The sequence below is a fragment of the Heterocephalus glaber genome, unplaced genomic scaffold (genome assembly GCF_053883595.1).
Source record: "Heterocephalus glaber isolate CG9 unplaced genomic scaffold, H.glaber_assembly_v1.0 deba00001444, whole genome shotgun sequence".
Classification (NCBI taxonomy): domain Eukaryota; kingdom Metazoa; phylum Chordata; class Mammalia; order Rodentia; family Bathyergidae; genus Heterocephalus; species Heterocephalus glaber.
The window spans coordinates 14095364-14120369 of NW_028258297.1; the positions used below are offsets into that span (position 1 = coordinate 14095364).

Below are 25006 nucleotides of genomic sequence, written 5' to 3' on the forward strand. Positions count from 1 at the left end.
GCATAGTACATTGTTCTTCTAGTATTTTGAATCTGGCCAAGGGCTTTGATTTCCATTTTTATATACTGTGGATTTGTAGGTCATAAAAAACACTTCCATCTTATTTTTCTTTCAACACATCCATTCGTTATTGTCCTTAATTCAAATTGCCTGTTGACATACATTGAACTTTAATAACTAAAAGAATGAGACTTAAAGATTGAATAAGTGTTAAACAGATAGATTAAAAGCACCTGATTTTCTATTTTCTATCCTTGAGCAAATATTCAAACAATTCAGCAGAAGTTGATGAGATTACATCACTTATTCCCTGTTGAAATTCAACCTAATCCGATTCTAAAAGAGAAGGGAGAAGACTATTATAAAGTCACCTTGTCAGTTAATTTGGAAAGAAATATATTTGCAATGCAATTTTTAAACTCCACATATACATTCAATTTTTTTTTGGTACCAGGTATCGAACTCGGGACCTTATGCTTGCACAGCAGGCGCCAGAACCACTGAGCTAAATCCCTGGCCCTACATTAAATTTTTAAAAATAATGAGTATTTCAGATATTTGAACTCAGTCTGTTTTTTAATCCCTAAAAGGCACACTAGAAAGAACCACACCCAGGGATTTATCTCAGTGGCAGTGCACCTGCCTCACAAGTGCAGGGTCCTGAGTTCAATCCCTAGTACCAAAGAAAAAGGACCACATTTGAAACAAATCAGATCAGACCTAGGTTCAAACCCAGTTTTTGCCATTTATTAGCTGTATGGCCTTGGGGATGCCCTTTCAGCCTCCATGAGCCTTAGTTTCCTCATTAGTAAAATAAAGATTGTAATTCTCTTTAGAATTAAAGATCTTGTTGTGTGATGGGTACATGATAAATGGTAGCTGTGACTACTAATATGTAATACGCTACTCTCCTTTATGATAAAATATGTGGAACATGCATTAAGTAGCACATGGAATGAATCAATTTATGAGACTTTGTCCACGACAGCAATAAAATTCAATAAGCAAGTATACATGAAGACATACTATGTATCTTGTGGTGATAATCATGTATTTTATATTCTGTAATTTCATTTACACATGCTGTGACCTTGAAGTAGGATGCTTAATGCCTCAGTATATTTACCAATAAGATGGTTTGCCCTTTTCAGCTTTCCCCCAAAGGATTATGACATTATCTGGGTTCAATCAGAAAGTAAAAAGATAACTATTACTTTTTTTTTTTAATATTCCTAACAGGGTGAATTTAAGGTGTCAGAGAGGTACCTCACCATGGGTGATCTGACCCAAGCCCTGGAGGGGAACAGAGTGAAGGAGATGTTTGGCTCTGGTACAGCCTGTGTTGTCTGCCCAGTTTCTGATATAGTGTACAAGGACCAGGTGAGACAAATAGTTCATTTCCTGCCACTTCCACACATGTGCCTGTAATTGAATTAATTTTTAAAATGTGTGAATGAAATTCTCCTTGGACCCAGGATGCAGAGAGCTGTCTTACAGTATGGCATTACATCAGTTTGGACACTTTGTCCAGGCAAACCTATATTGGTATACAACTTCTGTCTTTACAGTGATTTCAAATAAATAAGCTCAAACACAGAAGGAACTCAGGTTTATCTTTTGTGTTATGTTTGCTTTACCTCAGTTCAGGGATTGGAGCTGTGTTAATAGATTAGATTTCAGTTTTCTTGTTTCTAAAAGTACTTTCAAACTACAGGATTAGGAATGACAAATTATTTTGGAAAGTGCATTTGAATGACCAACTCTTTTATTTATTTATTTATTTTTAAATAGACGAGTGTACAAATATTTTTCATTTGGCAAAACCAATGCATTTACTAAAATATTCCAAAAGGAACTCAAGGTTTTGGTTGGAAAACACGTTCTTCTCTTAGTAGATTACTCTGGTTTTATATGTGCTGTATTGCAATTATCTTGTCAATTTTTGGCTTTCCCTGTGAACACAAATTTCTGGTATTTAGGATTAACATCATCATCTGCCTTTATCACTTAAAGCCTTGTGGGAATTATTCTTTCAAGATGAATTAGCATAGATGAGTCACATGAAATATAAATCCCACTGGTTTCTAAGTTCTGCATTACAGTTTTCCTTCAGCTGATCAGGTTATTCTGAAGACTAATGGTGGCTGGTTCGTTGCTTCAGGTTTTAAAATTTGTTTTAAGGGATGGTTGCTGACATAATCCCACCTACCAATTGATTGTTTCACAGATCTATTCTATTCTACATCAATACTAGTATTTTATTATGATAATATCTACATTATCTGTCTACTTTGTTAACTAAAGTTGTCATTAGGTCAGATATTTAAACATTCCATTATTTCACCTCTAGAAATAAGTTTTTAAAGTTTAACATACAGTATTTTAATGGCTCTGTTCTAGGCATTTAGAGCCAAAATGTACATCCAATTATCCTATTACACTAAACAGCATAATAAGTATTTGAGAGCACAAACTGTCTATTAAAATCAAATTATCAAAAGACCAGAAGCCAGCAGGCATGAACGGACGGGACACAGATACAGATTTGGGGCATGGAGTCTCTTTCAGCCATGAATTTATTTAGCTGTCCAGAACTGTAGAGTTTGTGGTTCTTGGAGGTCGGATGTTCACCAGAGATAGGAAGGGAGCCCCTTTTGTGAAAGCATAGACTCATCTAAATTTATGCTCCCAAAATGACTTGCTTTAATTTCTTACCAAAGTATCTTTGCATTCTCATTCTTTGTCTTCAATCATTCATCCTTACAGAGCCTCAGAATTTTGGAAGACAATTTCATTTTGTCATTATTTTAGGGTCTACTCTGTCCTCGATTCCTCAGATCAGCCTGATGACTGGAATATAAACCATTTATGTCCTCAATTTAGTTAATAGGCAGTGAACAACCTATCATCAGCTAGTATTCATTCCAGTTCAGAATAAAAAATCTTTGGAGTAAACAGGTAGTGTGTATAGTAAGTAGGTTACAGTGCTATTTGTTATTTAGGTGGAATTGCCTTAATGTAGTAAATTGGCATATGTTTTCTCTCTGTCGTCACTCTATATATAGTGAATATTTCCAAATTATCTCATTTTTCTTTCGTAGATAATACATATTCCAACAATGGAGAATGGGCCTAAGCTTGCAAACTATATCTTGGACAAATTGAGTGATATCCAGGTAAAGATTTTTTTTCTTTTTAAATACTACCTAGGGCCTGGGGGTATAGCTCAGGGGGAGAGCACATGCTTAGTATGTGGAAGGCCCTGGTTTTGTCCCAACACCAAAAAAGAAAAAAAATATCACCTTATTCCATTGGGGGCTTAGAACCATATTGTATTTCCATGGAGAGAAGAGAGTACATTGTACAATTTGTATCAGTAACTTAAATTTAAGGATGGTACTCCTGATACTGTGAGTGGGCATTAGCAAAGCAAAAATGAAAAAGGGGATTCGTGTTTTAAAAAGCAAAGAGAAAAAAAATCTTGCCAGGGACTCCAAATTACAACATTTAGAAATCTCATTAAAAATACATTTTTGCTTTAAAAACCTTGAAAGTAGAGGAAAACCCAGGCAGAAAATAATTACCTGTGATTCTAACTCTGAGATATTAGCTACTGTTAATTTGGAATGTCTACACTTTCAATATTTTATAACATTAATGCTTCCAGCTGGCTGTTTTCCCCAGCAAAGTGGATTCATATCATACATAATTTTGTTGCCTGCTTTTTTTTTTTTTAACATGTTAAACCCTTAACTTTTTCATCTCAGTAACTAGTTTTCTCAGTACCACTTATAAAGTTCAATTGAATTCCATCATGTTGATGAACCATAAATATTAAAAGAAATCATATTAGTGAGAATTTGTGGTGTTGGTGATTTTTTTCACTATTAGGAACAGGACATACCGGATCATTTCCTTAGGATAAATCCCTATGGTGGGTCAAAGGATGTGCAGGGGTTTTTTTATACTGCTAACTTTGTTTTACCTATTTTTTTCTGCACATCCACCTTCAGCAATGTCTCACTGGGTAGTCAAGCATACATAGCACATACCAGATCATAGTAGGCCATTGACAGAAAAGAGTGCAAGTATTTTACAAGTTTCTGAAGGATTTTGTTGGGCCCAGATACATTCATTGCCCACTATAGAACATATCCAAGGTCTGAGACTCAAATTCAGAAGTCAAATATAGTGACCTCAGATGGTATTGAGTCATAAAACTAAGCAAAAGTTATAGTTGTTTGCAAATGCAGCAGGTATCTAGAAAGTAATTGAGGTTCTTGAATTGTTATAGAATCAGTATTCTTTTTATTTATTCTTTTAAGTCTTACGTAGCAACTTTTATGGAAAATGTTTAGTACTGGTGGTAAAAGCAAAGAAGGGTTATGGTTTTTGTTTTGTTTTTTGTGGTACTGGAGATGGATCCCAGAACTTTCACACTGAGGTACAACCCTGTCTCTTTTTAAAATTGTTTTGCTTTGTGACAGCACCTTGCTAAATGGCCTGGGCTGGGCTCAGTCCTGTCTCAACCTCCCATGGTGCTGGGAGTACAGCATGAGCCACTATGCCCAGGTGCTTATGGTTTTTGAATCAGTGAGCTGTCTCATTTCTCTTCAACACAGACTTTCTATAAAAATTTTCTGTAAGCTAAAAGGAGTATCTTCGTATCAGAAAAAAAGAAAAATGGCACTCAGTTGTTTTCTGCCTTTGTATACAGAAACATAAGTAATTTGGAAAGATAACAAAAATTACTGCCTTGATGTTCAGACTTTTTTTTTCAGGGTTCCTGAGTAAATCTGATGAAGACAAGCATTACAGTTTTTGTCGGATAAAAAACATAAATAGAATTTAAAGATACATAATTGGCTACCTTATGAAAGCCTTTACTCAAGATTTAAGAGGTTTTTTTTAAGGGGGGAAAAAGTGTGGTCATAAGTCAGAAGAAAGATTGCTTTAGACATTTTTATTGAACAAATTGTACATTTTAAGCCAGGTGTGGTGGCACATGCCTATAATCCCAGCACTCACACCATGAGACCTGACTCCAAATAATAAAGTAAAATAATTTTTTAATTTAAAAAATTGTATATATTATAGTATTAATACACAAAATGGGACTTTAAGAAGTAAGAAAATTTAAACTTATTTGATTTGATTGCAAAGAGTTGACAAAAAAAAGTAGTCACTAAGTAAAAGAAAAGTTAAACTTTATTAAATTTGTGGTTGGAAGACCTAAGCAGAGGTGTTCAGTGGACATAATCATGAATCTTTGCGTAAGGAAGGAATTGCTAGGAGTATGGGCCGAGGATCTAGCTCAGTGGTTCCGCCGCCTGCCTTGCAAGTGCAAGGACCCGAGTTTGATCCCCGGTACCAAAAAAAACAAATATGACTCATCAACATTAAGTGGTGACAAATACGGATTAGGATCCAATAGCATGAATAAAAGAAGCCCAAACACACAATTTTGGGGCAAGTTGGAAAGCTGTTACCAAAGTTCTCAGAAAGCACATTTTGTTTAAAGTCAAATGAGGCCAGAAGAATGTGACTGAAGAAAACGTTCTTGAATGATTCATTCAACAAATGGATGTATGGAATGTATGGATGTATGGAGGTTACTCCAGGTGCTGGGGACATGACAGTGAAAAAGACAAAAAAAAAAAGCCAAACCACACTGATATAAAGGAAGGTTAAAATAGACACTCAATATAAATGTGAGCCCATGTGAAAAAGTTTAAAAGTAAAAGATGTATATGAAGAAAGATGTGGGAACAAAAAAATTGAACTTTTCTCTCTAACTTTATTGCTGTGGCTAAGAAGTTAATAATTCGGTTTTACTCTAGGTAGTGAACTGCCATGTTAATAACACTAAAGTCTAATGATACATCCAGAATCCCATACGGATAAAGGTGCAAAAGGATATAATCTCAGGAGATAATGCAGTGGTTCCAAATTAACCACAAACCAGAAGTATCACATCTGCTCCAAACTGTTAATTAACAAAAGACCATCCATTCATAATCTAAAACCATTTCTTTCTTCTTCAAGTATTTTGTGGCTGGGTGTATGGAACCTAAAGTCTCAAAGTTATCCTCTTACAAGATGGCAAATTGGTGCTGTCAGCCAAGCTACTAGGTTGTCCAATTCCAAGAAAAATAGTTTCAGTAATTACTGAGGAAAAAGCATAGCATTGCATCACAATTTACATTTGATCTCTTTCAGCATTACATGGAAACATGAGTGTTTCCTACAAAGTGCTCTGGTAAATTGAAGAAGAAAGGAACAACAATCACTAAAAACAAAAAATTCAAGATTCTTGCCAATATAACCCAGGGGGAAAATTCTTTTTAACCACAGATTTGCTTTTCGTTTTAACTTCTGTATTTGAGTAAGATTCTCTGAGGTTAAGTATTCATCCAATTAGCTAATTATCCATGTAGCTCCCTGGGACTTAGATTACTCTACAAATAACTCTTAGATGGGGAACATTTCCAATGAACATTTTTTTCTTTCTGTAAGTAATGAAGAAAAACATGCCTGTTTTTGTATTTATCCACAGTTAAACTTGGAGAATATTAGGCATGTTGTCTGTGTTATTTTTCTCTCCCATTTCTGTTTGCTGTTCCAGTTACTCATGGTCTTTTTTATCCTCGCTCCTGCTGTTTGGAGTCTTCTCCCAGTGTGCTATGCTCTCTGATGCCACTTGCCTTGGCTGTACCTTCTAGTTTGGTTACCTCATAAGGTCTTGGTTATCCTTCAATATTTATCCTTTTACAACTCTCTGGAACAATATTGCTTTCCAGTGGTTCAGATACATTAACCTACTTAAATGCTTTACCTTCCTCCACTTTTCAGAGAGCCGGGGATTATCATCTTAGACCAATGATAGCAAACTTTTAGAGCTTTCGATGATACTGACAGCGTGCTACAGCACGCATGCTGTAGTTTTGCCACAACTGTCTTAGATCCTTAAATTATTTATAACTAGTCACAATCTTGTCTCTCTTCTAGGGCTGTTGAAATGTTGGAATTGTTTATCTCCTTTTTATCCCTGGGGTTCAGCACAAGGCTAAGGGCAGGGTACACAGGCATTAATGTTTCTTCAGAGAAAATAAAAGAATGAATAGCCAAGATGCCAAGAAAATACAAAAACAACAACAAAAAACATTGCTTTGGTATATTAAGACATTCTAAGACGAGACAGGAGAAATATCTTGAATAATGTTGTATTAGTCAGCTTCATGTTACTAAAATGAAATACCTGAGGCAGCTAACTTCATAAAGAGAAAAGGTTTATTTGGCTCACAGGTCTGGAGCTTCACGGTCAAAGATCAGCAGGCTTTGTTGGTCAGCCCCGCAGAGGCAGATGCCATGATGAGAGAGCATGACAGCAAGTGGTCACATCTCAAGCCAAGAAGCAGAGACAGAATGGGCTGGGCAGTCACACTGTTCCTACCATGTAGGCTTCCTCTGAGGATCAAATGAAGTAACAAGTCTGTAAAGTTCCCAACACAGTGGAGCTAGTGTGCATAATTGCCCAAAGGGTGAGAGCTTGGTAAACACCAATGTTAATTGAATGACTTGACTATAGAACTAGCTTTCAGTTGCCTAGATAAAATATTTTGCTTCATTAATAGTTTCAAGGATTAAAATTCAAGCTTCTTTTCAAAGCAAATCGTATGCTACTGCAATAACCAAATTGAGATATGATATTAAATAATTTTTGAAGGAATAAGAAAAATTGGGATGCTAACAGCACCAAAAATTGACTTAGAGACCAAAATTCCTGTCAAGATGCACGAGGACAGCCGGGCATTGTGGCACACACCTATAACCTCAGTAGTCTTGGAGGCTAAGGCAGAAGGATTGCACCTTGGGCAACTTAATGACTTACTGAGACCCTGTCTCAAAATTTAAAAAGGGATGGGGATGTAGCTCAGTGGGACTCTGGGGTCAATCCCCAGTACCACAGGGGCAAAAAAGGAATCTAGAATTGTCACTTTAATATTTTTGTTCACAAAGATAAAATGCTCTTGAGCGTATGTTAGAATGACCTGGAAGTGCTTGTGGACGTGGACATTATTGGGACCCATCCTAAAAGTTTGTTATCCCATAAACCTGAGAGGGGACCTGGGAATTTACATTTCTCTTGTGTTGCCAGGAGATGTTGATTCCAGTTGAGAGGGGAATGCTCTCTGAGCAGTACTTCTTTGCAGAAAATAGAACCATAGGTAAATTTAATTCATTTTGAAAGCAGAAGCAAAATATAGAAATAGTGATCAAAAGGTATGTACTTAAATATTATTACATGAAGGGCCCACACCACCTGTGAATTTGGTCTTTTTTGTTGTTGTTTTTGCTTAGTTTGGTTTGGTTTTAGGTTTTCTTGAGATGGTCTCATTATATTATGTGGTCCAAGTTGGCCTTGAGCCCTAGATCTTCTTCTGCAGCCTCCCAAGTGCTGCGATTACTACAGGCATGCACCGCCATGCTTAGCCAGCTATGAATTTGAATTCAGCAATGATTATAAATAAAATCTGTGATTCTTTCCAGGTACTTGGTTGTTTATAAATCTCCCTAAGGATGTGTGTCATCATTTTGTAAGGCTTCTCTCCCCTCCTTCCTGCCTGTGTTCCTCTGCTCTCTTTCTGTCTAATCTTACTTTCAGTATGAATTTATTTGCTTTCATTGTTCAAAACACAAAGTGAGCTTTGGCTGTATGAAGTTTGGCTGTATGAAGCTATTTCTGCATTGTGAACTTTTTATACTAAAACATATTTTCTTGCTTTTGTTATAGTATGGAAAAGAAAAGAGTGACTGGACAATCGTAGTATCCTGAATGAGAACCGCAGATGAACCGTATGCTATTGGAATAGGCTCTTGCACTTGGATTGTGACAGATTTCTTAAGCAACCTGTCAGTAGTTGTGTATAATGTAGTTTGTCTTATTTGTGTTACAAGGGTGATTTCTTTTTTGTCCTGTGCAAGAGAACACAAGTTGTAATCATTAGATGTTGCTTTGTAAACTTGGGAATAGCTGCTTACTTTACCTTTTACTAGAAAGATAATAATGTAAGCCATATAATGTAGAATTTTCCTCAGTAATTTCAGTGCCTCCCTTAATACTTCACTCAGATCCAGAATGTTGATTCTTTAGTAGAATGTGTGCCTCAACCAAATGATATTTGTGTGTGTCTGGAGGCTGACTTGTATAAACTCTGTAGGTAATGTTCTTTGTGACACATCATTATTTTTAGAAACACTCAGAAAGTATTTTGTTTTCTTTCTTAAATCAAGATCTTGAAACCCTTGATATCTGTCACATGTTTTTGCAGGCCCTTAATCCATCTGAAGGTACATTTCCTCCCTTTTCCCTGACCTCACAGTCTGCTCTAAGAGCACTTTGTGCACCTGTAAAACCTGAGCATGTTCACCATTGTCCTTTCCACGTGGTGTTGCACTTGGCTGCTCATCAAGCAACTGTAAGACTGAAGGTTTTATACCTTACAGACCTTTGTATGCCCAATACCTGGCATATAGTGGGTACTCAGTAAATATCTTATTGAATGAATGAACAAACATTAGCTTCTATAGAAGTGCACCTTCTATGTTTCTATATTATGAAACCTCTTTATTAGAATTGTGACTGATTCTGTCAGTGTGTAATATTTACCTCATATTATCATTTTCCATGGACTCCTAAGTCATTAGAGGTACTGAGAGCCATAGTGAGTGAAGACTCTTGGAATTGAAGCAGTAGCCCTGGAGAGAATTCATAATATCATAACCAACCAAATGGAAATGACACATGTCATATGTGAAGTGTTAAATGCAAAATAAATCATTTGGAGGGAGGGGCAGAATGCAGAGATATTCTGGTTTTATACTTTGTTTTTGTAGGTGCTCTTTTCTGTTGAATGAAGATTGATTGAACATGTGGGTTATGGTGGAGGGGGAGCAATTTCAGAGGATGTTTTCCTAGTTCAGGAGCTATGAGTTAAAGATTGTATCCTTCCCTAGTTTATCTAGGGCAAAGTGAAATCTTGACAGAAAACGTTTACCCTTGGAAGGTCAACTCACAGACATTGTATTTTGGTTTCCCTCAGTCCTAATAACTTTCATCTTGCTGATCATTTTTCATTCTCTTTTCTGAGCAGTGGAGAAAACATTCTAAAAGTTTGATGCATTGGAAAATTTTCCTTTAGGCATTTAACAACATAGCAAATGGGCTTTGATTCTTCTCCAAAACTTTTAGCTGTAGGATGTTTTTTTTAGACAGGAATGGTAAAATGAAAATTAGAGAAGTCCAAGATGAAAAGGAATAGTAAAAATATCTTTTAGGAGGCTTTTAATTGGTGATCTGAACTCTTAGGCAAGTCTTCTCTTTTAAGCCTGAGATACTTTTAGAACATATATAGTGTTCTAACGCAATCCTTTTGCCTTCCCTAAATCTTTTGATCTCATTCTTAATATAGCAATCTCAACAGGACTTCCAGGTAATTTTAACTATCAAGTAGTGCATAATAACTAGACTGATTCCTATTAGAAAGGGAAATTACTTGTTTGCCACAAGTACATGTCATACTTTGCAATTCTAAATTTAGTGTTCCCATTGTGAAAGTTGGAGAACATTATGTTTATATGATTTCTTTCAGAAAAACATGAGAGCATGGTGAACCCTTTCCACCAGACTCAGTAAGGGCTAAGGATATACACCTTAAAAGCTGGACATTTCTTAATACAGGGAATGTATCTGTCATTCTCTTTTAAGTAATACGAGAGGAAATTGACCTTGGAACTGACTTGTTAAATAGATTTAGAAGGGAAATCTGCACTTTTTTCTCTTGTGCACTGTTTGTTTAATTGCAGTGGAATAATACAGTCACATTATATTATTAGGCAAGAGTGCCACATTATAACTAGGCAATTATCCATTCTTCAAGACTTAGTTATCGCAACACTTAATTGATCATTTAAGGCGTAAGATAGTCTAACATTAGGAACATGTGAGGCTAATCTGCTCAAAAAGATCAACAAATTAATATTGTTGCTGATATTTGCATAATTGGCTGCAGTTATTTAATGTTTAATTGTGTTGATCAAATGAGATTCAGCAATTCACATAAGAATGAATATAAACAGAACTGGTGGCACTTAAAATGATAATGATTAACTTATTTTGCATGTTCTCTTCCTCCTACTTTTCCCAGTTTTTACATTTTAGACTGAGTTTGTCAGCTTTCCTCAAACACTTGAGTAAAAAACCAACATTTTAAAATGAAGTGTTCAGATATAGACAAAATCTGATCATTTCCTAAGAAGATTTCCTGTTAGATATTCGTTGTTGTTGTTGTGGTAGCCATTTGTCAAGGATTCGACTCTAGATACAGCACAAGAAGAATCAACTTCTGGGATGGATATGTACCATGCTTTCTAGTACAGTGAAGCTGGTGGGAATGAATAAATTAATAATATCTGGGTTGGCCTTTGCTTTCTAAATGAAAAGGGACACAGAAAAACAATGTCTGAGAAATCCTGTTAGGGAATCATATTTTCACACCTTGATAAACCTCCTCTATTCTTTTTTTTCCCCCTCAAAAGATTGCTTTAAGAAATAAACTACATGGTAACATGAAACATCGGCTCCCCTGAAGATGTGAGCAGTCTGTGTTACCCTAGGTAAAAGTTCTTCACCTTAAAATTGTATCTAAACATATGATCTTATTTGCCTCAAATCTGTGCATTCTTGGGCATTTGGAGGCCATTGAATGAGTATATCCTCGTTCAAATGATTGTAAGGACTTTTTATTAAACCTACAGTTTCAAATCTACTTTAGGGGAATTCTGCTATGAAAACAATTGCTAAAACAAACGTATTTCTTTACCTGCCCTGTTCATGCACTGGCATGGTGTTCTGCTTCTTTTCAAAATTATACGTTTGGTTTACTCTTTTAAGATTGGGAAAAATGTCTCTGAAAACATTTGTTCCCTTTCAGTAAGTGATATTTTCTGAAATATTTAGAGTAGTATTTCATCAGATGCACCAAGACAAAGGGCTTAGTGAGGGGTCAGAAGAACTCTTTCATCTCCTGGTTCTAAATATGATTAGAGAACCCTTGTAATATGGATTTCCTCTGCTGTGCATATGCAAAAACTTGTTACAAATAGTAATGCTGACAAGTAATTTTAGTGGACATTTTATGGCAATGTCTCTTTGTTTTGCTACAAGTAGAATTCATGTAGGTTTGAGGCAAAGGGTGGTAAAGTATGTATTTCTGGATAAAGATCGGGGAGATTATAATTCATTTGCCAAATGTTGGTTGAGCACCCACAAAAGTGCATCTTACACAACAAGCAATAGGATAGAAAGTTAGTTTTAGAAAATAAATAATATGTAAACATTACCTCATGAAGTTTATAGTCTATTACTTGAACTAGTTTTAGCTATAAAAGCAGTATTTGTGAAAGATTCAGTGAAGATAATAAAGAGGAAGGCCCAGAGCACATCTCTTAAGAAATCACAGTGAAGATTTCATCTCATTTTTAAGGACAATTTTCCTTTTTGCATCTCTAGTGCAAAACTCCTCAGTAAGGTTAATATTTAAGGTTATTAATCCACTGTGTGTGTGGCATGAATTACCTCCTGGTTTATGACTTGCTGTCAACCTAGAATGTTTGTTGTCTATTCTTCTGGAGTAATGTTATGGAACATCTTGCAGAATACTGCAGATTTCAGCAAACTTGCTGATCTTTTAAAATTCAAACCCAGATAATATTGAAATGAGTGATCCTAGAGTGAATTTTTCTAGAAAATGTTGATATGAATCAAGCTGTTTAAACTGTTAGCTTGAACGTGATAAATCCAGCTACTTAGAAAAAAATCTTTCATGTAACCATGATTTTTCAGTTTGAAGTTTTTAATAAGAAAGGCCATCTAAATATTGCCAGGGATTTAACTCAGTGGTGCCACCGCCTGCCTTGCAGGTGCAAGGTCCCAAGTTCAATCCCTGGTACCAAAAAAAGAAAACTATTGGAAAGAGATTAATTTTCATCATTTCCACAAAGCCCCCTTAAAATGCAAAGATAGATATGATAATTCATTTTTCCTCATTAGCATATAGAACATAATAAAAGGCTTCTCGTATTTTATTTGGGGAGGTTGATCATGAAACATACCAATAGGATGGTGTCTGTGGGTGAGTAATTCACAGGGGTCAAATAGATGTAAACACTTTTTTTTTTTGGTACCGGGGATCAAACTCAGGACCTTGCACTTGTGAGACAGGCATGGTGCCACTGAGCTAAATCCTCGGCCCCCGATGCAAACATATTTTCCAATAAATGCATGAAATTTCAGTCTTGGCAATTAAAGTGCTTTTTAAAACATACATTCACGAAATTTGGAAGTCTTGAGTCTGTCAGGAGGTATATTTTTCATACCATGATAAACCCAACTAACAAGACTTAAAATCTAAGTTGCCTACTGTAATCCACTATTGGTATGGTAAGAATTAATGTAAGCTATAGGAGTGAATTATACTTTTCACTGACAACTTTTTCTGGCTATCCAGTATCACAATGGTTAGGTTCCTTGTTGCCTGTTACTGAATTATGGAAAAAAATGAATGAGAGAAGTTATAAGAGAAAGAACACATGAAGGTAGAGAAGAGAAAGAATGATAGGGGGAAAAATCAAGTTGACTTCTATGTTGTCCAAAAGAGCCTTTTCCATATTTTACCAGGCACTGGGATCTTCAGCCTTTAATAAGTGCCAAATGCAAATAGTACCATTAAGAAGTAACACTAGTGGCCAGTCCATATGATATTAGAATCTGGCCACAGTCTTGAGCTTATTGTCTGACCGTTGTGTTTGGTAGATACCACTTTAGATTGCAACCAGTTTGGATGAGGCTTTATAATTGCACTGTCTATAAGATCTATTGTATCATTTCTTCAACCATTTTATTCTAAGATTCATGAAACATCTTGAAGCCAAATAAGTGACAAGGAGTAGATTATGGCTATTTTTTGCTTAGAAAAACTATTTACCACACATACATCCTTTCCTTGATAAAAGTCAGCAGATTTGGAAATTGATTATTATTTAGCTTTTTCCTGAAATGTGCAACATGTTGCAATTTTCTCAAACTGGGTTCACATGGTTGTTGAAATCATTCTCAGGGTTAAGAAATGCAAATATTCTCAATTTCTGCATCGCCCATGAGTGTTTCAAGAGTTGTAGGAATTCTTTCAGAAGTATGACACATTTGAATCACATCTTTAAAATAAGCTAGCTAACCTGTTGGCATCTATAAATTCTGCAGATGTTTCCCTGTTGATTACAACAATGAATGACACACAGTTCACCGAGTCAGCTAATACACAGAGCTGGAGCCTGACCCACATTTTCAAAGAACTTGTGCCTATTTGATGTGGTGCCTGAAGGCGAATAAGTAGTTTGAGAATGTTTTAAAATTAGAGCGTATAGATAGGAACAGAAGATCATTTTAACTGTGGAATTTGTAGAATCTCTGCTTGCCATATTCCTCTAATTGTGTAGTCATTCTTGAATTCTCTATAAGCAAAAGTAGGTATCGATCCCTGGTACCACAAAAAAAAGTAGAAACAAAAAGTAGGTAGAAGGAAATGAAAACACTTTGTAAAGGAGGGTTGGCTTTCATGAATTGTTTAAAGGTTATGTTGAAAGGATTTAAGCTGGCTACAATGTAATAATGGGAATGCAGAGAATACAGTGGGTAAAGGAAACTACCTCATTCTGTGAAGGTTTTGTTAGAAGCACAATTAAACATTCTAAAATGGCTTTGTTGCCCAAGAGCCATCTGGTGTGAAGAACTCTATATTTGTTTGTCTAAAGGACCTGGAGTAATTGTATTTTGCTGGCAACAGACACATTCTTTATGTTTGCAGGTTCCTCATCAAATCTGTAATTATGCAGTTTCTGTCATCAATAAAACAACTTAAAGAAGTCCTGTTTGTGTAGTCTCATGAAATTGGCATTGTTGTGTGCATGAAATAATAATGCTTCATTACCATTTTATGATGTCCCAAGGTTTTTGGTCAGGGGATATAAGCATACTGTGGTATTTTTAAACCAAAACGACAGTGAGAGAGTGAAAAAGATTGAATACACCAAGAAAGACCTGAAACCCTAAATATAATTCACCCTTCAAACATTTGAGTAAGTACAAGGGACATTTTTAAATCATCCTTTTGGTCATGACTTTATCAGTAAACTTTAGGTTTGTCTTTTGAATTTTACACAGAATAATGGGATATGATTACCTCTCCCCATTTTCTGTCATAATGGATATATTTCCTTGATAAAACCATATACGAGTATGTGGTTAACTAGATTTAGAATAAAATAAACTTTGGAAAGTTTGTAAAAGCTATTTGATCAAAATCTACAGAACATCAGTAATAGATCCTTTTAGCACCAATCGGACTAATACTATTTGTATCATCTCAAAAATACCTGTCTCTGAGAATAAAGGCAAATTCAAATACATCTGAGGATTGTATATTTCATTTTCTTATGTTTTTTTTTCAGGAATAGCGGACTCCGTAAACTACACAATATGCAGCTTAGATGTTAAGTCTTGTTAGTTGGGTCTATCATGGTTTAAAAAATTATTTCCAGACAGATTACTCAAAGCTTCCAAAGTTCTTGAATCTGTGTTTTAAAGAGCACTTAACTGCTAGAGCCTGTCTACCTGTAAAAATACTGTCCTTTGTCAAGATCTCATCGAGAAGTTACATGCAAAAACAAAAAAAAATTAAAGTGAAAAGCGCAGTATGGAAGGTCCAGGTGAAAGTTGTTAGTCAAGTTAGCTAACTGTCAGTTGTCTAACTCCCACAAGAGAGAGAACTGACATTTCAGAGGGTGATGACATATATTTGCTAGAGCTTACATAATTTATCAGAGGTGACAGCAGTCTCCAGGGTAGGAAGTGACCCTTTTGCATTGATTTAGTCAGGATCAAAAAGAAAAGGGGGAGGATTTCCAACTTTTGTAATGATTTTTCTGCTACGCTGATTCAATGTGATTTTCAGCATATTTTTCAAATCAAAAATATGATTCCACATACCTGACGGGGGATCTGTGCTTTATATCATAAATCATTTTAGGTGAAAAGTGCTATTGCACCCTGACATTTTTGTTAAAAAGTTACAGATTTGCATTCCTTTGATTAAAAAGCCCACAGCCAGGTGTGGACAACTTCTTTTGTCTCTAATCACCTGGGCTTGTGCTCCCGCTATGTCTAAACAGCGGGACTATAGTGATTAAAACCCAAGGTCATTCACTCCAAAGATCATTGTTACCAAGTCAACAGGTCCTTGAAAAGTAAGGTAAAAAAATACTAATTTTAAGACCCATGTTGATTGTATCCCAAGTGCAATATACCAGTTTTTAAAGCTGAACTGCTTAAAAAGCGATTGCAATTAATTTAAAGTTACCTAATCTACTAAACATTTCTCATTAAAGACTAATTCATGGGTTGGGGATGTAGCTTAGTGGTGCCATGTCTTCTGGCAAGCAGGGTCCTTAGTTTGATCCCTAGTTCCACCCCCCCAAAAAGACATTAATGATAATGACAAAGGTGATACATACTTTCATATGACTTATTCAAGTCCTGGTGATACATAACATCTTTCTTAACATGCAGGTGGCCTACTAATTAATTGTAAAGAGCCACTGGCTGACCCTGTGATCATGAATAAGTTTTCTAAAGGGGGGTGCAGTGCAGATCATAATAGCAATTTTAAGAGTTTAGTAGGTCTGTTTTCCACATGCAAAAACCATGATGGATAATTTTATGTGTCAATTTGACTAGGCTACACTGTCCAGTTACTTGCTCAAACACCAGTGTAGATGTTGCTATAAAGGAATCTTCATGTGTGATGAATATTTAAATCAGTACACCTAGGGCTGGAGATGTAGCTCAGTGGTAAAGCGCTTGCCTATCGTGTATGAGGCCCTAGGTTCATTCCCTTGCACTGGAAAAAAAAAGTCAGTAGATTTTGATAAAGGTCAGTCACCCTTCATAATGATGAGCCTCATCCAGTCATAGAGTTTAAGAACAAAGGGTAGCTTTCCTAGAGAAGGAATCTGGTTTTAGAACTGCAGCACAGTAACCCTGCCTGACATTTCCATCCTGCTTTACCTGCTCTACAAATTTAATGCTTAAAACTACAACATCAACTCTTTCCAGATTTTCTAAACTGTTGACTTCCCTATAGATTTTGGTGTTGCCATCTCTCACAATCCAGGAGACAACTGAATTGCTTAAAATAAATCTTGATAGGTAGATACAGAGGCACGTGATACAGATATAACGTCTATTTGTTCACTTTCCGTATAGACCCCTAATACAACCGCAGATAACATTCTTATGGTCAGAATTGTCTACTGAGGAAGGAAACCATGTACAGTATTATTTCCTCCTGACTGAGGTATCTGACACAAAGCATGCCAAGCACTTCAGAAAATTAATCATATAAGGCACCCATGATGGCTTACTCCAATTGCAAACATAGTTCCTAAGAGGAAGTAAGAATTCCCAGGTTGTTGCACAACACAAACCAACTAAATGAAGGCAGGCATCACAAGTGAAATTTCAGAGATCAACGAGGGAAATACTGCTGAGTGTTAAATGATCCTTATTACTAGCTTAGTGTTTCTGGCTTGATCTTTGCCCTAAGAATGCAGTGTCTAAAAATAGATGGAAAGGTTTTTTTGGTATAATTGAGGGAAAGGATAATTTTGTTAAGTAAACTGTCACACTAATGATAAAAGTCATGTTTCACGTCTACACTGAACATCGTGGTGTCTTCTGACCATGCTTGACTTCACACAAGGTGACAGCCAGCAGGCTCAACCTCATACTGGTGGCTCCCCCCGCTGTGCTTGACTTAGGAAACACTTTTGTCAACAGTTTGACTTTTAGTTCCCTGTATTGCACATATTAAAGTTATATTTGTCAAGACAGTTATTTAAGAAAAGACAGTTTTTGTAAACTCCTGAATAGAGAGAATATATTGGTCTGCTTCTGCAATGAGATTTGACCAGTCATCCATTTAAAAGACAAGTGGAAGCCAAATGAGGTTAGGTCAGGGGGTCAGGAATTGGTACATCTCCTAAATTGGTTGTTCTCACAGAAGCTGATCACAATTTTTCCTGAGAAGGAATAGTATTTTTCTTGAGTTTCTTTGGTTAATGTTTGCATTTTCTGCATTTCCCTTGTTTAATGCAAACTTTCTAGCACCAGTAACCCTCCTCTTGATCTTATTTAATAATTGCCCTTCTTGCTGATCACTGATTGGAATGTCTAGTAGTCTATTAAGTGCACAAACTCTACACGTAGTTCTGCTTTTATATTTCCCTTCCATGCACATTCATTCCATTTCTTTCTGGGTGGCTAGTAGAACTTGCATTTATGTCAGTATCCCCCACTAGACTAAAAAGATTGCCTAAGTCACTTTCCTATCTTCCCAGGACAAAATTCTTTAATCATGTGTAAATAGTATGTTTTTAGCACCCAGCATAGGGCCTAATATCTCATAGGCACAACGTATTTGTCATCCCTGTGCCTTCTGTCTTCAAGCACCCCCCAGCTCCAGGTGCCGAAGACTTCAGGTTTGCAGGCTCCCTCTCCTCCAGACTGTGAGTTAATTAGAAACATTAATTAGTTAATTAGCGGCTGAGGTCCAAGAGCATGAAATGAGTTTTGCCGCTCTAACCCCAGCATTTTGCAGTGGTGGCAAAACTACGGCATGCACGCTGCAGTGGACTGTATGTTATCATGGAAAGCTCTAAAAGGTTTGCTATCACTGATTCTAGGATCTCCTGGATGAGCCCCTGGAGCACACAAAGGTGGAGAAGCTTTCTCCCTAACCCCCAACCCAGTCTGTGCTGCTTGACATCTCTGCCCTGGATAGTTGTGTGGAACAAGCACCATGTTCTGAGCCTCAGCCTATTTGGCCAGGGCCTGACCACTTCCTCAAACCAGGACTTTGTCTCCTCTCTACCAAATAGAGCTGGGTCCAGTTTTGGTGCTTTTGTAGATTGTTACCTTTGGAAGAAAATCATTCCCCTTTGCTCGGTTGTGATTACCTGTGGACCCCAGCAATTGGTCTGTAATTCTAGATACTGAAAATGACCATGATTAGACTCGAGTTTGCCATAACCAGTTGGGAATGGTTATTTGGGCTGATTCCCACCTCCCTCCTGCAGGTTTGCCAGGCTCTGGTCTACAGTGCTTTGTCTGCCAGCTTGCTCTCAAGCTCTTAGTTTACAAGAGCTCCCTCTTGGCCCAAAGAGGCAACCGTTTAGCTGTGAAAATCATCCTCATTTCCTGTTGTGTGGGTTGTTTTTTTTTTAAGAGTTATCTTTCAGAATCAAAAATTGCACCTACTGGATCAGTTTTGAAGTAATCTAGTACTTTGCTACTCAAAGCATCATTACCAAACCAACAGCATCAGAAACCCTTGACTCTCAGGCCCTTCTCAGGCCTATTGAGTGAGAACTTGCATTTTAGCAAGATGATTCATCTGCACATCCAAAGTGGAAACTCCTGATCGAAAAACTGCTAAGCATAACAGAGCCACATCAAATAGAGGCGCTCTCCTGAGAAACCACTGCCAGGTTGGGAGACAAGATTCATTTGAAAAACAGAAACATTACATAAAGGAATTAGTTCTGAAACTGTAGCGACTTTACATCACTGTACTCAAGGTACCCTTAGAGTTTGCTCAAAACTCAACCTAGGTAGGTTGGAATATGAAATGCTTCTTCTAAATGGCTAATTTCTTCGGAACTTCCTTCACGTCCCTTCTGTCTCTGCCTTGTGTGAGAAAGTTATCGTGGTGGTCTATAAAACTTACCACACAGGAAATAACAGGAGGCTCTTAATTAGTGAATTCCTGCACACTATTTATGCTTTATATTTGGAGCCTTTGTACAGCCGCTGGGCATATACACACAATTAGGATCAACGGGATATCCAGCCAAGCTGCAGCTCTTTGGTAGCTTCTTGGATGCTTGCTCAGATAAGTGCTTCCTTTCATGTACTGTAAGTTCTCTGCCGAGGACGGGTGATTGGCTGATAACCTGACTGGGGAAAGTGAATCCTCTTAAGAGGTACTGCAGGTGCAGGACTGGTTCCAAGGAACCCCAACCCCTTCCCCAGTTAATGAGTGTAGCAGATTTCTTAGAACCCCAAATCAAGGTGCTGAGAGCCAAGTCAGCTGAGTTTGTATCCTAGTGGAATCATAGTTCTTTGTCCTACTGTAGATTAGAAGCAATTCTTATATCCGTCTGGACTTCATCAAACCCAGCACAGATGGGAGGAATTGTTCCTTTTTCACTATCACCGGAGCAGCAGATGCAGCTGGCCTTAACAGAAAATCATTCTAACGTCTAAAGTGTTAAGAACTTTACTCTCAAGCTTAAATCCTTTTTGGTAGCCAACAAAAATATTTTCATATTTCAGCTACAGACATTACAAATTCAAAAAAAAAAAATCAATTTTCCTTATATAACTTCCTTCCATACCTTAAAATGTTATTACTCGGTTGCCAGAAATCTTTGCTTCTCTAGATGAAATTCCAAGGTCTGTTCTTGGTGCCTGCCTCATTCTTTCTCCTTAGCTTTTGTCCCTACTCCCTTAGGCGTCTCAGAGCACTCTGCTTCTCTCACCCTTCAGACTGAGGACCCAGACGATGCCCTTGGCCCTTCCCAGCGAGGCCCCTTTCAGACTTCTGGGTCTGATACTAACACTGCCCCACTGCTTTCCTCCTTCAGGATAATCAATTACAATGATTTCTTTGGTGTCTTTTTCTCTTCAGCCATGGTATTTGTCTCTATTGTCCCTATTTTTTAACTTTTCAATCATGCTTCCCCCCCATAAGTTTATTGGTTCATTTTAGGTATACGTTATGATCCCATTCGTCATTGGAGATTTATACCTGTACCTGATATATCTTGGTTCTTGTTTTTTTCCCATTCCCCTTTCCTCCCTTCCACCCCTCCACCCTATTTACAAAAGCTTTGTTTCCGTGTTTTCCTTTTCTCATGTTTTTTTTCCCCCACCCTCCTACCAAAATCAAGCTTTTGATGAAAAGATCATAAAATAAGTTTCTCATCACTGTGCATTGAAACTGCATGCTTCTGAACGGAGATCAGTCATCACCTGTGGGCGACCTGGAGCCGGAGTCCGTCTCCTGGAGCCGACCCGCTGGGTGGCCTCGCTCTCGGACCCAGACCCTTGGTTCCTCCTTGACCTGGGGCCGAATGAGGATGGGTGATAAAACCACAGAGGCCGCTCAGTATTCGGGCAGCCAGGGGACTGTAGCTTTGCTTCACCCCGCTTTTATTCATCCAGACACGGGCACAAGCAGTCAAAGGAACACGAGACTCATCTGCTTTCCACTGTCCATCAGTACATTCCCGGTAAGCAACTTAACCTCAGCTGTCTTAAGTTTTCCCTAATAGGCAATCACCCCTGAGCGCAGCCTCTCCTTTGTGCTCCCAGGGGAGGCCAATTCAGCCTTAATTCTCCCGCTTTTCTCTAACCCTGGAGGGCTGTGTACCTGTAGCCCCATCCTAAATTTATTCACACTCTCGAGGGAGGTGAACTCAATGTGATGAGTGACACTGGTGGTGGCCAGTAAGGAGCATGATTCCAGTGTCCTGCCCTCTCTCCTGGAAGGACGTAGTGGGACATGACCCGTCTTCCAGTCCAATTAAAACCGCTAAAACCCCATTCCTTCCCCTCCCCCTCAAGGTATATATTATTTTTCGGTACCGGAGATCGAACTCAGGACCTAGGGCTTGCCAGGCAAGCACGGTGCCGCTGAGCCACATCTCGGCCCTAATGGGTCAGGGGAAGCAAGTGATAGGTGGGATGCAGAGAGGTGCCCCTCAGCACCTGGCTCCACAGGGCCCTGCCAAGTGGAGTGGGGGGAGCCCAGAGCTTCTCCCTGCCCTAAGTAGGATCAGTTACGCAGATTTTTTTGTTTTGTTTTTTGTGACAGGGTCTTGCTATATGCTTGACGCTGGCCTCAAACTTGCAGTGATCCTCCTGCCTCAGCCTCCTGAGTGGGGGGATTACAGGCATTGTAGCACCATGCTCAGTGCATGCAGAGTTTTTTGAGGTCAGTAAATTACAGTAATAAATAGCAAGGCGATATAAGGGGAGGGCTTCCTGGCAGAAAGTTAAAGTAAGTGACTAAAGCTGGGGGCATCCTAGGGCGGGAACGCTGGGCAACCTCAACCCCCCCCCCCCACGCTCCGGGGGGTCTGTCCAATGACAGACTGGCCCCTGGACATCTTTTAAAGCTTTTTTTTTTCCCTCTAAGTTTCCATTGACTAACATTTTCAGGTCTAATTTCCAGTTGTTCTTTTGACATTAAAATGAAATGCTGTATTCGGTGACTCAACAAAAAGGAAGCTCAGGAAAGTTGTAGGGTAGTGCCAAGCACCAAACTGGAGTCAGGAATTCTGGATTGATTCTCCTCCCTTGGTCCTGCCCAGCTCCACAGCTATGGGACTGCCCTCGAACAGATTAACTCCTGCCACTGCAGGGATTCCTCAGCTCAGAGAAATCTGTCACTAATGCATTCAGACTGTCTTTTCAACCCTCCCCCTCCTCATGACTCCCATTTTAAGAGCTCACTTGCTTAAAAATTATTCCTAAGAGAGACTCTGACATGAATCATTTTTTTTTTTTTTTTTTTTGGTACTCAGGATTGGACTCAGGACCTTGCACTTTCAAGGCAGGCATGCTGCCACTGAGCTAAATCCCTAGCCCTGAATCATCTACTTTTTAAAAAGAATCTATTGAGAAATATACACAGAATCCAAAGCATTATAAAGAGAAACACGTTCATCATTTAAGCACCTGCCTCACAACTTTAATAAATAAAATGTTGCCTCTAAAGTTTCATCCTTCATATAGCTACTTATCTATTGTGCTCCCTTCTGTAATCCTAGAAAATAACCTCTTTCTGGGATCATCATTTCTTCTCTAATGTAAATTCAATCCTAGAGTCATCCCTGTAAGGGATATTGTACTCAAGCCTAATTTTTTTTCAGGCCTTATTGCTAATAAATAAATAAATAAATAGCTTATTTGTACTCTTAGAAGAATTTTTGGCAGACGGAAAAGACATAGGGCATAGAGTCCTTCCCATGGTAATAATTGGCCCTGAGTATAATTATAGATAGATAGACAGATAGATAGAATATATATATATATATATATATATATATATACACACACACACACACACACACACACACACACACACATACATATACAATGGACTTTCCTTGGTCCTGGCACTTGATTTCCATATGTAGGCCTCTAACAATAGATTCTAATATTGACCTTTCTCATTTTTCTATCTGCTTAACCTTCTTATCCATTAGTTTTCTTTCTTTCTTTCTTTCTTTTTCAGCTTTTTGAGATAGGGTCTCACTATGTAGCTCAGGCTGGCCTTGAATTCATGGCAATCCTCCTGCCTCAGCCTCCTGAGTGCTGTGATTATAAGCATGCATCACCACGCCTGGCTTCCATTAGCTTTCTTATTGGAAATTGAATATGGAAGAATATGTGAACAGTAGTGATACATACAACAGAGAGACGAAGAGCAGCTACTCTTAAGTCCTATTGGTTCTATAATGAATTTATTTCATTTAGGACAAACATCAGTAATCATGTCAATCTTAACTGACAATCACCTATAGCAACTCTTGCAGCTACTAGACTGGTTCTCTAGCCACAATATTGCCAGTGTCATCTTTTGTCTTTTCCTAGCTAACCACTGTCTAGACATACTGGCCCACTTCCAGGTTCTCAAATATACTCAGAGCTTCCTCCCTCCGAGTATTTTGCACATGCTTGTCCTTAGAAAGATCCCATCCTGCTCTTTACAGCTGTATGTAGATTATACAAAGGATTTATGAGATAGGTTTACAGGATCAGAATTGGAAGAATCCTAATGGCCATTTGTCAGATCAGAAATGAAAGAATCCAAAATGGCCATCTCCACACTGGAGAGCCAGAGGATCCAGTAGCAGTCTAAGGACGAGGTCCTGGAAGCTCACTGCAGAGCCACCAGTGCAGGTCTGTGCCAGAAAGCTAGAGTCTGTTGGAACTCTGAAGGCAATGGTGAAGACCAGGGCTCCTCCAATGAAAAACGGAGGACTTCCTTCTTTCCCTTTTTATTCTGTCCAGGCTATAAGCTTATTGGTTGGTGCCATCCACATCCAGCTGGGTCTTCCCTCTTCAGTGTGCAGCCTGTTTGTCAATCATCCAGACACACCCAGAGCTTTACTAATCTGTTAAGTGGTTCTTATTCAAGTCAAGATGACATATTGATTAATGGGAACTTTTGTTATAGGAATCCTGTGCAGCTTTTGCTCCATTTTCCACAGTGACACATTTTGCATTACTACAGTACAATATTACAACTAAGAAAACTAAAAAAACGTTGTTTTCAACAAAATAATCTTTTAACATAGTAATCTTTTTCACTTCCAATTATTTTTCTCTCTCTTTTTAATAAAAGGGTTTTATAAAAAGGGTACACATAATGCCATTATTTTTAAATTAGTTACAAAAGAGAAAAAAATCTGGTAAAAATTGTTAACTTCTGGAACAAATTCAAAGTTTTCAATCTGAGCTGGCCGTGGTGGCACACATCTATAGTCCTAGCACTCAGGAGGCTGAGGCAGAAGGATCATTGCAAGTTCGAGGCCAGCCTGGCCTACATAGTGAGTTCAAGCCCAGCCTGAACTGTGTCTCAAAAACCAAAAATAAAAAAAGCTTATAATTTGGTTCTCTGCAAAGTCAACAGATTGTAATTAATTTGTATGTGCAAATGTGCCAACTCTTGAGAGGTAGACAAAGACTTTATTTCTTAAAACAATAAAAGGTTCTCATAAAGAACAACTAAATGTGCTTATAGGAGATAGCCTTTTTTAC

The 25006-nt window shown here is 37.9% G+C and overlaps 1 protein-coding gene across 4 annotated transcripts in view; it reads left to right on the forward strand.

The window, feature by feature from the left end:
- The window catches only part of Bcat1 (branched chain amino acid transaminase 1), an 87530-nt gene extending 75674 nt beyond the window's left edge, over nt 1-11856 (forward strand). For 3 of the 4 annotated variants that reach the window (XM_004845749.4, XM_021259092.2, XM_004845750.4), the window contains exons 9-11: nt 1240-1380; nt 3102-3176; nt 8795-9013. In XM_004845749.4, coding sequence (XP_004845806.3) covers nt 1240-1380; nt 3102-3176; nt 8795-8836 — 258 coding nt within the window. In that variant the 3' untranslated portion in view covers nt 8837-9013. Of the gene's footprint in view, nt 1-1239; nt 1381-3101; nt 3177-8794 lie in introns of all 4 variants that reach the window. The other variant, XM_004845748.4, reaches the window with a different exon arrangement.
- Nucleotides 11857-25006: the final 13150 nt, after the last annotated feature.